The sequence below is a fragment of the Hemitrygon akajei genome, chromosome 16 (genome assembly GCF_048418815.1).
Source record: "Hemitrygon akajei chromosome 16, sHemAka1.3, whole genome shotgun sequence".
In the NCBI taxonomy this organism is placed as follows: Eukaryota; Metazoa; Chordata; class Chondrichthyes; order Myliobatiformes; family Dasyatidae; genus Hemitrygon; species Hemitrygon akajei.
The window spans coordinates 25,453,229-25,470,228 of record NC_133139.1 but is presented as its reverse complement, the minus strand read 5'-3'; the positions used below and the strand labels follow the sequence as shown (position 1 = coordinate 25,470,228).

The window sequence follows — 17,000 nt, the reverse complement described above, 5'->3', positions numbered from 1 at the left end:
GGGACATTCACTTAAGGAGTCACAGCAGGTCCCTGTTGAACGCAGTGTACTCTGGGGACAGACAGGCCCAGGTGCGACAGCTGCTGGTCCTTCTCGCCGATCCCACTATCTGTTGGTGAGATCGACTCCAGTGGGTAAACTCCAAGCATTGGCTTAACACAATCACATTAACAGACATAAGATAACCCCAGAGAGCCTTATAGCTTTACTTTGTATCTAACCTGTACACTGATCAGGCCTAGAAAAGACCCTGCCTCTAAAGTGTTTGATGGGCTAGCACAGAGGGAGCTGAGTTCTGTATTTATCCCTGTTGTCCTGCTCTGGGTGTGTTTGGTGGGCAAGTGTGGAGCAATCTTTACACTCGATCTAACTCAGAACGCCCAGTGATTAGAATTTCATTATACTCCAATGGATGACAGCGCACTGATTCTGATCACTCTCCAAGGTAAAAGATCAGATTATTTTTGGTCCTGTCCTACATTGCTGACTAGCAGAAGATGAATTAATCGCGGGGCTGAGGATTGTTGCAACAGCTGATTCATGTAAATAATTCTCTGACCTACTAAATCCCAGCTTCAGCTACCATTATACACAGAAACAGGAGCAGCCACTGAGTTGTCTATGCTCTGCCTCCCCCACCAGACTATCCATAAAAACCATGCAACCTCTGGCCAATCTGTCTTTCTCACCCATTACCCAGTTAACCCCCTCCCTCCACTGCCCTCGCCTAATCACTCCCTTTCAGCAGCTCTCCCTCTCAGTTATTCTCCCTTGTGGCCTCACTCACTTGGCCAGAAATACACAGGTTCAACAGGAGAGTGACACAGTGGCGTAGCTGGTAAGGCCCTGGCCTCATAGCTCCAGTGTCCTGGGTTCAGGCCCGTCCTCCAGTGCTGCCCGTGTAAAATTTGCACGTTCTCTCTCTGTGACCGTGTGGGTTTCCTCCAGATTCTCCGGTTTCCTCTCACAGCCCAAAACTTCCCCGAGGGTTAATTGGCCACTGTAAGCTGCTGCCAGCGTGTTGGTGAGTGGTAGATTCTGAGGAAGGTTGATGGGAGAATAAAGAGTGTGGTTGACGGTCCGTGTACAGAGCAGCCCACTACCGTACTGTAAGACTCCACTCTGTGAGTCTCTCAGGCATCAAACCTGCAGAGTCACAATGGTAAGTCTGTGCCAGAGTAAATGCTACAACATTTTGGAGAAGGTTGTTAAGAAGCTTAAGACCCAATGACCATTAAGAAACACTGGGGAAGAGGATTCACGTACCAGAGAGATAGGTGTACAATTCCAGTCTATATACCAGGGGAGGGAGATATATAGAGACTGATTTTCCACTGGGATATTGTCATGCACTAGGGAGAAATGAATTAATTAAGGCCAAGGAAGATAGATTTCTGACCCAAGAGGAAGGATTATGACGGGGGAAAGTTGTTTATGCACCAGAGTTATGCTAAGGAGGTTGCAGTCAAGGCAAATGGATTTACACACTATTAGGAGGATTTGATGCATCAGAGGAGTCGAATTAACATACGAGGGGTCAGATTTACATCCCACACACTGGGGGTTTGGATTTACATGCTGGATGTGGATTCATAAGCTATGGAGTTAACCTGCCAGTCGGTCACTTTACACTGTTACCTGTGGGGTCGTAATCTCTAGTGCTGGGTTTGTCAGTTCCGTTTTATCCTGGGATTTCTCTCTTGCCAAGCGAGCTGCTTCTTTCACCTCTTGAAACCTCTCTGCAAACTTCAACAAGGCATGAAGATCAGAACTCACATTCAAATATAGAAGCATGTCTCTGGTTCTGAACACCCCTTTCATCTCATCTCATCCCAACCCCTTCCTCATCTGCCCTACCCACCGCTCCCCGCTCCCACTTTCTTGCTACCTTCCACACTCCCCTTGGTAACTCCTTCTAACCTGACAATTTTAGATCCCCCTCCAGCCTTGAACCTCCCAGCCATGCCTTCAATCTCTCGTCCAGTGACCTCTCCAGCTTCCAGCAATCAGTGCATCTCCTCCATTTCCTGGACATCTGCACTTCCCATCTTCCCACTGCATTAACAGGGATAAAGTTCCTCTTGGCCTCACCTACCATCCCATGAGCCTCTGCATCCAACACATCATTCTCCGCAACTTCCACCATCTTCAACGGGATCCTACCACCAAACACATCTTTACTTCCCCCTCATTCCGCAGGGATCATTTCCTCTGTGATTCTCTTGCCCATTTGGCCCTCCCCGCTAATCTCCCCCTAGCACATATCCCTACAAGTGACAGATATGCTATACCTGCCCTTTCACCTCTATTTAGGGCCCCAAGCAGTTGTTGCAGGTGAGGCAACACTTCACCTGTGAATCTGCTGGGGTTGTTAATTGTATCCAGTACTCCTTATGAGGCCTCCTCTATGTTAATAAGACCTGATGTAAATTTGGGGACAACTTTGTCAAGCACCTCTACTCTATATGCCGAAAGTGGAATTTCCTGATTGGCCAACCATTTTAATTCCCATTCTTGTTCTGACATTTCAGTCCATTGCCTCCCCTTCTGCCACAATAGGGCCACACTCAGGATGGAGGAGCAACACCTGATAATCCAATTAGGTAGCCTCCAATCTGATGGTATGAACATCAATTTCTTCTTCTGGTATTTTTTTTCTTTTCTCCTCTCCCCTTCTCTCATCTTCTATTCCCCAGTCTGGACTCTTATCTCTCCTCCTCACCTGCCTATCATCTCCCTCTGGTGCCCCTCCTTTCTTCCTTTTTTGCCCCACACATTTTCTCCAGCCCTTTTCCTTCTCACCTACTTGTCTTCATTTAACACCTTCTAGCTAGTCCTCCTTCCTCTCCCCCCAACTTTTTATTCTGGTGCCTTCCCCCTTCCTTTCCAGTCCAGATGAAGTGTCTTGGCCTGAAATGGTTACTGTTTATCTATTGTCATAGATGCTGCCTGACCTGCTGAGTTCCTCCAGCATTCTGTAGGTTGCTCTGGATTTCCAGCATCTGCAGAATCTCTTGTGAGTTAATGCCTCGGATGGCTAGTTCCTGTAATTCCCTGCAGGAGACTGTTCTCCAGCTCTGGGACCCAGTTGTCAAGTGCGGTTTCGCTGACACAAACGCTACCCTGCTAGAACTGGCCAGATACCTGTGCAAGCTGCTGCTCAGAGTTGAAGCCCAGGCCATAGACCGTGTTGGCGCGACTGTCGGCCCATTGCCCAAATTTCTGCGAGGTTTTGGTGAAACTCATATTGGGCGTGATGGTGCTGTTGATAATTGCCTGAAAACAAAACCATTTGTTAGTCTTGCTGCTGGCAAAACCACGGCAGGCAAATTCTATTCAGCAGGTTTAGCCAAATGGTCGGTGTGTATTGAATGAATCAGCTAGCCAAGGGGGAAATGTCTACACAGACAGGATCATGACAAAATTTGTGATAACTACCGGTGCTGAGTAAGCCTGGTTGTGGTGTACATGTAATCTGTTACTTTTGTGTACAGCATTACCTCTGCAGTCTTTTGTGATGTGTACAAGGTCTGATTGGTGTGTGCACAAAGTCTGGTTATACAGTGTAATACAGAGCAGTCGCAGTCTGTGCAATGCAGTCGTAGTATATACACAATCCCATTACAGTGGCAATATGTACGCATTATATACACTGGCTGACCGAAACATGTCTGCAGGTGCATGCATTCCACTGACAGTATGTGCGCCGTCCAGTGGCTGCAGGTACACCATCCAGTACAATGTCCAGTACTGACTGCAGTGTGTCTGTGAGACTCTTGGGCACAGGTTCTTCGCAGTTCTCCACTGTCGGTGTGTGCTTCTCATGCCTGAGTCGCTGAGTTACCTTGGTGCCCCCGACGCTGATGATCCGGTAAACGTTGCGGGTGCTGTCGTAGAAGAAGGAGACGGTAACGGCGTGCTTGCTGGCTGGGATCCAGTTCCGTTTGGTCGTTGGGTCGATCTGAAAAACGTGAGCTCGTGCGCTGAAAATTGGTTGTTCCCTGCAACAGGAAACGGGGGGAGGGGTCAAACCCTGGCGACGGGCCTATCTGCACCCCCCAGGCCAAGCCACCTGCAGTAATCAATGGTCACATCCATCAGAGATGCACAGTAGAATAGGTACTTCCCACCCCTGAGGCCCCACGGCGAGGGATGGGTTCCCACAGCACAACAGATCTATTGTAAAAGACCGGCAAGATGTTTACAAGATGAAAATCACACAGCTAACTCTACAATGCCAGTCTAATTAACTGAACTTAAAATACCCAGCTAACTTTATGGAATTCAGACTCAGGCCTCTGGTTCATGAATTCAATGTCAGGATTTCCAGACCAAGAACATAAATACTGTAACAACCACGAGCACTATCGTTCAGTTTGTAGAGGAGCCTGGTACCTGGCACCAAGGCGTGCAAACCAGCCTCCTCTTATCAACTCCGTCTTAACTTTCACACCGCCTTGGGCAAACAGCCAACAGCACCCTCCCACACTGGTCATTCTCTCTTCCCCCCCACGAGCTGGATCAACACACTGACGCGTGTGGAGTCTTGTGTGCTTCAAGGATTCCAACTCAGGACCACCCATGTTGGAACGGGTGTGGATGAGATGCCAATGACTGATCCAACCCCGGTTCCCGATTGGACAGACTCGCGTCTGCCCCCTCCTGGGCCACACCTCAATTAGAAGTGTAAATGCCAACCAGTTTTCTCTTCTCACCCCTCCTTTGGGTAGAAGATACAAATGTATTCTAAAGGGGGGGGATAAAGCAACCGTGGCTGACAAGGGAAGTGAAAGGCAGCAAGGAAATCTGAGAGCGGCAGGGGTAGAAGTGAGTGTAGTCCCTATGACTAAGGAGAAGATGCTTGGGAAGCTGAAAGGTCTGAAGCTGGATAGGTCACATGGAACAGATGGCTAAAGCTCCAATCTTCCGAAAGAGGTGGATGAAAAGATTGTGGCGGCATCAGTAGTGATCTTTCAAGAATCACTAGATTCTGAAATGGTTCCAGAGGGCTAGAAAATTGTAAAAATCACCGCACTCTTTAAGAAGGGAGCGAGGTAACAGACAGGAAATTATAGGCCAGTTTGCCTGACTTTCATGATTGGCAGGATGTTGGATTCCACTATTAAGGATGAGGTCTGGGGGTATAAAAAAGGATTAAAAAAAGTCTGAAGTCAGCATTATTTCCTTATGGAGAAATCTTGCCTAACAAATCTGTAGGAATTCTTTGAGTAAATAAAAGGCAGGATTAACAAAGGAGAGTCAGTGAATGTTGTTTACTTGGAATTTATAAGGCTTTTGATAAAGTGCCATGCATGAGACTGTTAAACAAGATTAGAGCCTATAGTATTACTGAAAACATACTAGCATGGATAGAAGCAACACACATAAAATGCTGGAGGCCCGAAATGTCGACTGTTTACTCTTTTCCATAGATGCTGCCCGACATGCTGAGTTCCTTCAGCATTTTACATCATAAACCAAATGACATGGAAGCAGAATTAGGCCATTTGGCCCATAGAGTCTGCTCCACCATTCCTTGATCCTTTATCCCCCTCCTCAGCCCCACTCCACAGCCTTCTCCCCATAACCTTTGAATCCAATCAAAAACCTATCAAACTCTGCCTTAAAGATACCTAACTACCTGGCCTCCACAGCTGCCACTCTCTCCACTTTCGATCCCTATATGAGGATTGGTGTGTGTTCCTTCGTCTTACCCTTCCTGAAGTCCACAATCAGCTCTTTCGTCTTACTGATGTTGAATGCCAGGTTGTTGCTGTGGCACCACTCCACTAGTTGGCATATCTCACTCCTGTATGCCTTCTTATCACCACCTGAGATTCTACCTACAATGGTTGTATCGTCAGCAAATTTATAGATGGTATTTGACCTATGCCTAGCTACACAGTCCTGTGTATACAGACAGTAGAGCAGTGGGCTAAGCACATACCACTGAGGTGCGCCAGTGTTGATCATCAGCGAAGAGGATATGTTATCACCAATCCGCACAGATTGTGGTCTTCCGGTTAGGAAGTCGAGGATCCAATTGCAAAGGGAGGTGCAGAGGCCCAGGTTCTGCAACTTCTCAACCAGGATTGTGGGGATCTCTGGACCCTCTCCAATGCCAGCATATCTTTTCTTAGATGAGGTGCTTAAAGCTGTTCACAATACTGAAGGTGAGGCCTCACCAGTGCCTTCTAAAGCTCAGCATCACATCCATCCTCTTGTATACTAGACCTCTTGAAATGAATGCTAACATGGCATTTGCCTTCTCACCACCGACTCTACCTGCAAGTTAACCTTTAGGGTGTTCTGCACAAGGACTTCCAAGTCCCTTTGCATCTCAGATTTTTGGATCTTCTCCCCATTTAGAAAATAGTCTGCGCATTTATTTCTTCTACCAAAGTGCACAACCATGCATTTTCCCACATTGTATCTTATTTGCCACCTTCTTGCCCATTCTCCTAATCTGTCTAAGCCCTACGCAGCCTACCTGCTCCCTCAACACTGCCTGCCCCTCCACCAATCTTTGTATCATCTGAAAACTTGGCAACAAAGGCATTTATTCCATCATCTAAATCATTGATATACAGCACAAAAAGAAGCAGTCCCAGCACCAACCACTAGTCACCGGCAGCCAACCAGAAAAAGATCCTTGTATTCCCACTTGCTGCCTTCTACCAAACAGCCAAAGGTCTAACCTTGCCAGTCACTTCCCTGTAACACCAAGGGCTCTTAACTTGGTAAGCAGTCTCATGTGTGACACCTTGTCAAAGGCCTTCTAGAAGTCCAAATATACAACATCCACTGCATCCTCTTTATCTATCCTACATGTAATCTCCTCAAAGAATTCCAACAGGTTTGTCAGGCAAGATTCCCCCTGAAGGAAACCATGCTGACTTTGTCCTATATCTTGTCCTGTGTCACCAAGTACTTAATAACCTCATTCTTGATCATTGACTCCAACATCTTCCCAACCACTGAGATCATCCTAGCTGGTCTATAATTTCCTTTCTGCTGCCTTCCTCCTTTCTTAAAGAGTGGGGTGACATTTGCAATTTTCCAGTCCTCTGGCACCATGCAATGATTTTTGAAAGATCATTATCAATGCCTCCACAATCTCTACCACTACCTCTTTCAGAACCCTAGGGTGCATTTCATCTGGTCCGGATGGTTTATGTACCCTTAGGTCTTTTAGCTTTTTGAGCACCTTCTCCCTTGTAATAGTAACTGCACTCACTTTTCTTCCCTCACACCCTTCAACATCTGGCACACTGCTTGTGCCTTTCACAGTGAAAACTGATGCAAAATACTCACTTAATTCATCTGCCATCTCCTTGTCCCTGTTATTTTTCTCCAGCCTCATTTTCTAGCGGTCCTATATCCACTCACATCTCTCTTTTATTTTTTACATACTTGAAAAAGATTTTACCATCTACTTTGATACTGTTTGCTAGCTAGCTTTCATATTTAATCTTTTCCCTCCTAATAGTCCTCTAGTTGCTCTCTGTTGGGTTTTAAAAGCTTCCCAATCCTCTATTTTCCCAGTAATTTTTGCTTGGTTGTATGTCCTCTCTTATGCTTTTACATTGGCTTTGACTCCCCTTGTCAGCCACAGTTGTACTATTTTGCCAATTGAGTATTTCTTTGTTTTTGGAATACATCTATCCTGCACCTTCCTCATTTTTCCTAAAAACTCACACCATTGCTGCTCTGCTGTCATCCCTGCCAGCATCTCCTTCCAATTCACTTTGGCCATCTCCTCTCTCATACCACTGTAATTTCCCTTACTCCACTGAAATACTGCTACGTCAGTCTTTACTTTCTCCCTATCAAATTTCAAGTTGAACTCAATCATATCCTGTTCACTGTCTCCGAAGGGTTATTAAGCTCCCTAGTCACCTCCGGTTCATTACATAACACCCAATCCAATATAGCTGATCCCCTAGTAGGCTCAACGACAAACTGCTCTAAAAAGCCATCTTGTAGGCATTCAAACTAACTCTTGACTTCCATTTTCAACCTGATTTTCCCAATTGACCTGCATGTTGAAATCTCCCATGACTATCATAACATTGTCCTTCTGACACACCTTTTCTATTTCCTGTTGTAAACTGTGGTCCATATCCCAGCTACTGTTGGGAGGCCTGTATATAACTGCCATCAAGGTCATTTTACCCTTGCAGTTTCTTAACTCAACTTACAAGGATTCAACATCTTCCAATCCTATGTCATATTTTTCTACTGATTTGATGCTATTCTTTACCAGTAGAGCCACACCACCCCCTCTGCCAACCTTCCTATCCCTCCACTACAACATGTAACCTTGGACGTTCAGCTCCCAAGTACAACCATCAACCATTTTGTGTATGTTGCTTTGGATTTCCAGCATCTGCAGATTTTCCCGTCTTTCTAGCATGGATTGAAGCTTGGCTGACTGGAAGGAGGCAAAGAGTGGGAAGTAAAGGGGGCTGTTTCTGATTGGCTGCCAGTGACCTGTGTTGTTTCACAGGGGTCAGTGTTGGGACCACTTCTCTTCACATTACTTGTCAGTGATCTGGATGGCTTTGTGGCCATATTCGTGGATGATACAAAGATAAGTGGAGGTAGTGTCAAGGAAGCAGGTAGACTACAGAAGGGCTTGGACAAATTAGGAGAATGGGCAAAGAAGTGGCAGATAGATTGCAGTGTAGGGAAACGTACAATTATGTACTTTTTTTTAGAAGGAATAATGGGGTAGGCTGTTTTCTAAATGGGGAGCAAATTCAGAAATCAGAGGTGCAAAAGGACGGGAGACACCGTGCTGAATTCCTTAAATGTTAACTTTCAGGCTGAGTCTGTGGTAAGGAAGGTAAAGACCAGAAGACATAGGAGCAGAAGAAGGCCATTCAGCCCATCGAGTCTGCTCTGCAATCCAGTTATGACTGATTTATTATTGCTCTCAACCCCATTCTCCTGTCTTCTACCCATAATTTTTGACACCCTGACTAATCAAGTCATTAAGGTAAATGCAATGTTAGCATTCATTTCGAGAGGGCCAGAATATTAAAGCAAGGATGTAATGCTGAGACTGAGGGTTTATAGGACACTGGTCAGACTGCAGTTGGACTAGTGTGAGCAGCTTTGGGCCCCTTATCTATGAAATGATGTTGGAGAGGGTCCAGAGGAGGTTCACAAGAATGATCCTGTGAACGTTGATAATTCTGTTCCTTCCACGGATCCTGCATGATCTGCTGAGCGGATGTGGAGAGATGTTTCCTATATTGGGGGAGTCTAGTACCAGAGGGCACAGCCTCGGAATGCAAAGATGCCCCCTTTATAACAGAAATTAGGAGGAATTTATTTAGCCAGCAGGTGGAGAATCTGTGGAATTCGTTGCCAGACGGCTGTGGAGGCCAAGTCATTGGCTTATTTAAAGCAGAGGTTGATACTTTCTTGATTAGTCAGGGTGTCAAAAGTTATGGGGAGAAGGCAGGAGAATGGGGTTGAGAGGGATAATAAATCAGCCCTGATGGAATGGAAGAACAGACTCAGCTGAATGGCTTGATTCTGCTCCTATATCTTATGGTCTTTACTTGTCTACCTGCACAACATTTTCTCTGTAACTATTATTATTTTCTATTACTATTATAATACTATTAATATTAATATTATAATACTATTTTCTGCATTGTTTTCCTTTTTCTCATGTTGATAGACTTAACTATGGATAACCTGTAAGGATGGCACAGAAATAAAAGCTTTTCACTATATCTCAGTACATAATAAACCATTTTCAATTACAATTCCTCACCTAGGTGCATGCTCCACATGCTCCACCATTCAAGCTATGAGAGAGAGAAGAAAAACTAAATGGTCTTAGGGATGAAGAGTTCCAGCCATAAGGACAGAATGAAGAGCACAAATCATTTACTGGAGGGACTCCGCAGGTTATGCAGAATGTGTGGGAGAAATGGAATGTCCATGTTTCAGGTTGAAACCCTCCGTTGTCTCCAATGGACAGAATGAAGAACAGGGTTTTGCGAGTCTCTTGGAGAGGTGTTTTGATAGAGCTGTTAAAATCATGCAGGGTTAGATGGAGAAATTGTAAAGGAACTTTAATTACATTCACAGTTTGTTAGCTGCGTGGATTTTAAGGTACCCGAGATTAAGAGAAAAAGGACCCAAGGGAAAGGGCTCAGCCATTGAGTTTATTAGCGGGAAGACTGGCAGGTTCCTGGGCATTAAGGAATTCAAGGGTATGAAGGTTTGAGGGAAGATCGGTAGGTTCCTGGGTATTAAGGAATTCAAGGGTATGAACATTTGAGGGGAGATCAGTAGGTTTCTTGCTGTTAAAGAATTTGAGGGAAGTTCAGTAGGTTCCGCGCTGTTAAGGAATTCAAGGGTATGAAGATTTGATGGAAGGTCAGTAGGTTCCTCACTGTTAAGGGATTCGAGGGTATGAAGATTTGACAAAGTTCAGTAGGTTCTGCACTGTTAAGGAATTCAAGGGTATGAAGATTTGATGGAAGGTCATTAAGTTCCTCACTGTTAAGGGATTCGAGGGTATGAAGATTTGAGGGGAAAAACAGTAGTTGCCTCGCTGTTACAGAATTCAAGGGTATGGAGACTTGAGGGAAGATCAATAGGTTCCTGACCATTAAGGAATTCAAGGGTATGAGGATATTGCAGGGAAATGGCTGTGAGGTGGGTGGTCAGCTAATGGTGAATGGGGGAGCAGGCCTGAGGTGCCAAATGGCCTATTCCTCCTCCTATCAATGCTCTTCTGTAGAAATTTCTGCTTGTGCTAGTGCTGCTGCTTCCGAGCTCCAGGGTTTAATCCTGACCTGAGATGCTGTTGGGGTACAGAGTTTGCTCATTCCCTCCATGACTGTGTGGGTTTCCTCTGGGTGCTCTGGAGTCCTAAAGACATGCTGGTAGGTTGACTGGCTGGAGTAAATTCCCCCTAGTGTATATGAAGGGCATATTGAATCAAAAGGGAGTTGATTGACATGTGTGAGAGAGAACACAAGTCAAAGGGATTCAGAGAACTAAGGAGAGGAGGAATGGGAATAATGGAATTGTTCTCTTAAGAACCAGCATAGAACTCCTGTCATGTTCTGAGTGAAAGATAAGATATCCTGAATTGCTGACTTATTGTGTGATCCCTGGTTCTAGACACCCCAGTTAGGGTAAGCATCCACTCCAACTTCCCTCCACTGAGAATCAGTATATCCTTGTTCTCCATTGCCACCTCCTTCAAAATCCTAGAGTGCAGGGGATTTGTTGCCTTTTGGTCTCACTAATTTCTCCAAAACCACTTTCTGGGTGTAAGCCGACTCCATATTTCCCAGAGTGATGAACAAGCACCCCCACTGGCTGTGAGGTGCTTTGGAACGTCCTGCATTGGTGAAAGATGCTGGAAAAATGCAAAGCCATCCATTCATCCCACTGGAGGTGGGAAAGCCTCTAACCATCAAATGTTCTGAAACAGCCACGGCAGAATTCTCACGAAGGGTCAGTGGTGGAAAGGGTGAGCAACTTCAAGTTCAGAGGATCTAACTCAGGCCCAACACATTGATGCAATTACCAAGAAGGCATGCCAGCAGTTCTATTGTTTTTAAGACTTTGAGATTTGGTATTTTATCAAAATTTCTAGACAGACGGTGGCAAGCCTGGCATAGAGGTTTCAATGTATAGTACTGAAAGAAGCCACAGAGGGTTACAGATTCAGCCAGCTCCATGAGACCATAAGACATAGGAGGAGAATAGCCAGGCAGCTAATTAAACTCCTCCTCACCTCTGTTCTAAAGGGACGTCCTTGTATTCTGAAGCTATGCACGCTGGTCTTAGACTCCTCCACTATAGAAAACATCCCCTCCAAATCCACCGTATTTGGCCTTTCAGTAGTCAATAACTTTCCATGGGATTCCCCCAACATTCTTCTGTCATAGGTACAAATCTCCCCACCACTGAGGTCACCTTCAAGAGGACTTACCTCACGAAGCTGACATCCATTATTAAGGACCTTCGCCTCTCCTTGTCATTACCGTTGGGAAGGAAATACAGGAGCCTGAAGACTCACATGCAGCATTTTATGAACAGTTTCTTCCCCTCTGCCATCAGATTTCTGAACAGTCCATTGAACCATGAATATTATCTTCTGATTCCTCTTTTGCAATATTTACTTACTTTTGTTACTTATAGTAATTTTTATGCTTTGCACTGTACTGCCGTGCAAAACAACAAATTTTACAACACATCAGTGACAATAACCCCGATTCTTATTCTGTCTCCTCCTTGTGAAATGGTTATATTACTCTTCAATTATTCAATAAATCAACTGCGGTTCCGTGCTCAGAGAGACAGATGCTCATCAGCAGGAATTACACCGGTCAGGATAGGAGCAGAGCTATGAACTCTGACCCTTCACCCTTAAACTTTACTTCCACAGCTCAGGCTAGGAAAACTATCGCCCAATGTGACAAAAACAGATGGAAGAAGCCAGACACTATAGTCAGAAAAGGAGACAGGGACACAGACAGAGAGTAAGTGTGTGACATTTATATATAGAGACAGACCTAGGGAGAAATGAGCAGAAGGAAGGACAAAGAATGAGAGTGGGGGGGGGGGGAAGGAGGTAGAGAAGGGGAGACAGAGAAGAGAGAGAGGTAAAGGAAGAGAGAATTAAAGAGACAGTGACAGAGACTTAGACAGATACTCTGCTGGCAGGTGATTACAGTTAGGTGTCTTCCTGCAGCCCTTTCTGCCTCAAAGTCCTGAGACAGAGCCTGGAGTCGGGTTAGTCTTGCTCGGGGGGGAAATCGCCACAATTTGACTCTTGGCCCCTCCATGGCCTACCGAGTAACCCGGGATGGTGTGTGCAGCTTTCTGCTGCTGCACATAGCAAACATCACAGAAAAACAGAGCAATGCCCCAACTCCCCTGGCTGTTTCACTAGAATTAATGAGGAAATATCCCACAGGACCATGCTGGAGCCATTAAACCAGCACTACTGATCCCAGTGGAACAGCTCATGATTCTGATTGGAGATAACAATTAATTGGAAAGGACGATCCTGGCATGTGGAAATATCGGCCTCTTGGGACTAGCTCAAATAGACTTGGTTCGCATGGACAGGTTGGGCCAAAGGGTGTGTTTCCGTACATAACTCTATGATGCTATGTCGTTCAAGCCTTCCTGGAGGAGATGTAACATGCTCGATGAGTTGTGAGAATCCCTGGTCCATGACCACTCAAAATAGAGATAGAACTAATGAGGTGGCGATGAGATCTTCGAGTTTTTTTTTAATCAGGAGCGCACAGAAGCAGTGTGGCACCTGCCAAATAACTGACCTCTGCCACCTCACTGAGTACATCCAGCCCCACCCCGCGTCAGCCTCCTCAAATCCCACAGCTCACGTGGAATCGAGAGAAGAATGGGAGGCAGCCAGTCTTGTTCCATGCTAAGTGGGACCGCAAATTCAGAAACCAAGGTGCTAGGGGGCTTGGGTGTCCTTGTGCAGAGCTCCTTAAAGTTTAACTCGCAGAATGAGTCAGTGGTAAGCAAGGCAAATGCAAAGGACTAGAATATAAAAGCAAGGATATAATACTGAGGCTTTATAAGGTCTTGCTTAGACCACACGGAGTATTGTGAGCAGTTTTTGGCCCCTTAGCTCAGACAGAATGTGCAGGCAATGAAAGTATGAGGAGTGTTTGATGGCTCTAGGCCTGAACTCTCGGGAGTTTAGAAGGAGGAGGGGGGAGTCTCACTGAAGCCAATGGAATATTGAAAGGCCTAGACAGAGTAGACATGGATAGAAAGTTTCCTATAGTAGAAGAGACTAGGACCAACGGGTACAGCTTCAAAATACAAGGACATCCATTTAGAACATAGATGAGGAGGAATTTCTTTAGCCAGTGGATGGTGAATCCATTGAATTCATTACCATAGACAGCTGTGGTGGCCAAGTCACTGGGTATATTAAAGCAGAGGCTGATAGATTCTTGATTAGTAAGGGCATCAAAAGTTATGGGGAGAAGATAGAAGAATGAGGTTGAGAGGGATAAATGAATAAACAATGATGGAATGACAGAATAGACTCAACGGGCCAAATGGCCTAATTCTGCTCCTATGTCTTATGGGCTTGATACGATCACCTCTCACGTCCACATCTCAATAAGTATAGGTCCAATTTGCTCAACATTTTCTCAGGAGTACTGGAGAATCCACAACCCTCTGGGGTAGCCAATTCTGAAGATTTACAACCCTGTCTGCAGAAGAACGCCTTGCCATCTCAGACCTAAATGGCTGAATTCTTACTGATTTGAGATGGCTCACCCTCAGGAAACAGCACCTCACATAAAAGACAATATTCCATTTATTTCTGTACCCATCAAATAGTTTTTAATAACTTCTCTCCCTGTTGTCCTGAATCCCTTGACTGTTCTAGATATTTTGAGTCTGAAGTCCATGATCCCCTGTTTCTCCCTGGATTCAAACTGCCACAGTTCCTTTGCCACTGACCAGTTGATAACTGGCAAGAAGCCTCCATCACTACTTTGACCTCAGCCCTCCCTCACACCGTTTGATTGAGGATCAGCCAGTGTAAATTTTGTGATCACGCTAACACCTCCATTTGATCCCAAGATGTACAACCAGACCTTCCACTTGGTCAGAATTCTGGAACTCCCTGTCCTGCCAATGGCCCCTTTTCCCCAATTCTTCAATGGCACCTTTCCTCTTTTCGTCATAATGGCTTCTCTCTTCTTACCCACAATGTTCCCTTTCCTACTCTCCCCAAATGGTCCTTCTCTCATTTTTCCTGAATATTACCTCTTCCCTTTTCCCTGAACGTCCCCGTCTCCCCTTTTCCCTGAACGTCCCCTCTTCCCTTTTCCCTGAACGTCCCCTCTCCCCTTTTCCCTGAACGCCCCCTCTCCCCTTTTCCCTGAACGTCCCCGTCTCCCCTTTTCCCTGAACGCCCCCTCTCCCCTTTTCCCTGAACGTCCCCGTCTCCCCTTTTCCCTGAACGTCCCCTCTCCCCTTTTCCCTGAACGTCCCCATCTCCCCTTTTCCCTGAACGTCCCCGTCTCCCCTTCCCTGAACGTCCCCTCTCCCCTTTTCCCTGAACGCCCCCTCTCCCCTTTTCCCTGAACGTCCCCTCTCCCCTTTTCCCTGAACGCCCCCTCTCCCCTTAACGTCCCCGTCTCCCCTTTTCCCTGAACGCCCCCTCTCCCCTTTTCCCTGAACGTCCCCTCTCCCCTTTTCCCTGAACGTCCCCTCTCCCCTTTTCCCTGAACGTCCCCGTCTCCCCTTTTCCCTGAACATCTCATTTTTCCCTAAGACAGATATTTACAGACCTCAAATGGGGCCTGTTCTCCATTAACTGCTTTTCATTCTTGGCCCCATCTATTGATCACTCTCCATAAAAACTTCCCTTCCCTTCCCTGCCCCTTTGCATTCCTAATCCCCCTCACCCCACCCACAGCCCCCTCCCCTTCCCCTTGCTGGCTGCACACTCTCTCCCCCAGTGTCTGCCTCTGGAGAATCCTCACGGCCACAATTATAAAAAAGAATGTACGTCTGCAAACTCAGCTGCTGGCCTGGTTTCTAATCCCCAATAGGGCCAGTGTCTTGTGACACTCTGAGTCACGTGTATAAAACCTGTGGTATACAAAAAAGGAAGGACATTTATCTGTGTCAGTAACGGGGAGGAGGAGGGAGTCTGTCCAGTCAGGCTGCTGTCAATGAGGGATGAGGGAATGAGAAAGTGAGGCGGGGCGGGGTGAGAAAGACACAGAAAGGAAGCTTCGAGAGGAGACTGAGAAGAGGGAGGGAGAGAGAAAATGGGGAAGGGGGCGGAGAGGGGTGAAAAAAGATAAAAAGATGGGAGGCAAGAGGAGAGACTGGGGGCAGGATGAGAGGTGGAGGGCAGGAAGAAAGAGGGGCAAGAGGATATGGTGGGTGGTAGGATGAAATACTGGGTGCTGAAGGGGAGGGGGTGGGAGAAGAGGGGATTCAGAAGGAGAGAGGGGGAGAGAGATGCTGAAACTGACACTGACATTTGAGTATATCAAGATTGTCATGTGTGATGGAAGGAATGCTGAGACAGGGGCTGTTACATGTCACCGCTCAAAGACAAACCTGAGCATCTGAGATTCAGCAGATATTACAGGATCTTTAGTTCACAAACCCACACTGACTGACCGTAAAAATTCCTCACACTCCCCAACACTGACAATTGACATTATACATCCTGTCGCCAGTCCATCACACATCGCACACAGGAGAGGTAGCAGTCGTGCCAGCTCTTCAAATTCTTCCAAATACACCAGCAGAATAGGTGAACCGATACCATTCTCCTTTCCCAGGCTGTTATCCTGAGTCAGTCAGCTACACTGCGCAGGCCTGACACTAGATCCTGAAACTGACACCATGCACCAGGCTCCGCCGTTAGCTGAGAGCACCAGGCGAACAGAGGAAGCCTCTCCAGGACGTGGACGTGACACCATCCAGGACATCTTCAAAAGGCAGTGCCTCAGGAGAGTGACATCCATTGTGAAGGGGGCCTCACCATCCAGGACATGCCCTCTTCTCGTTACTACCATCAGGGAGCAGGGGTTACAGGCGCCTGAGGGTACACACTCAATGTTTTAGGAACAAATTCTTCCCCTCTACCACTGCATTTTTGAACAGTCCATGAACTGGTGAACACTACTTCGCTACACCTGGTTTGCACCACTTCATTTTTATTGTAACTTGTAGTGGCTTGCTGTCACAAGACAACAAATTTCACAACTTAAGCCAGAGACAATAAAGCAGATTCTGATGCTGACACAGCATAGGATGGATATGGTGCAGGAAAGGTTCACAAGGATGATGCAGGAGGGCTTGAATTATAAGAAGAGACTGGATAGGCTGGACTGTTTTCCCTGGAGTAAAGCAGGCTGAGAGGTGATCTTACAGAGGTTTATAAAATCATGAGGGGGCTATACAAGGTGGATAGTCACAGTCATTTTATC

The 17,000-nt window shown here is 46.2% G+C and overlaps 1 protein-coding gene across 2 annotated transcripts in view; it reads right to left on the bottom strand.

Moving 5' to 3' along the window:
- Positions 1-17,000, bottom strand: part of LOC140739847 (homer protein homolog 3-like) — a 50,264-nt gene that overhangs the window by 12,579 nt on the left and 20,685 nt on the right. Inside the window, exons 5-7 of one of the 2 annotated variants that reach the window (XM_073068443.1) lie at positions 3,845-4,001; positions 3,145-3,276; positions 1,639-1,746 (exon numbers count right to left, since the gene is read on the bottom strand). In XM_073068443.1, coding sequence (XP_072924544.1) covers positions 1,639-1,746; positions 3,145-3,276; positions 3,845-4,001 — 397 coding nt within the window. The remainder of the gene's footprint in view (positions 1-1,638; positions 1,747-3,144; positions 3,277-3,844; positions 4,002-17,000) is intronic. The other variant, XM_073068444.1, reaches the window with a different exon arrangement.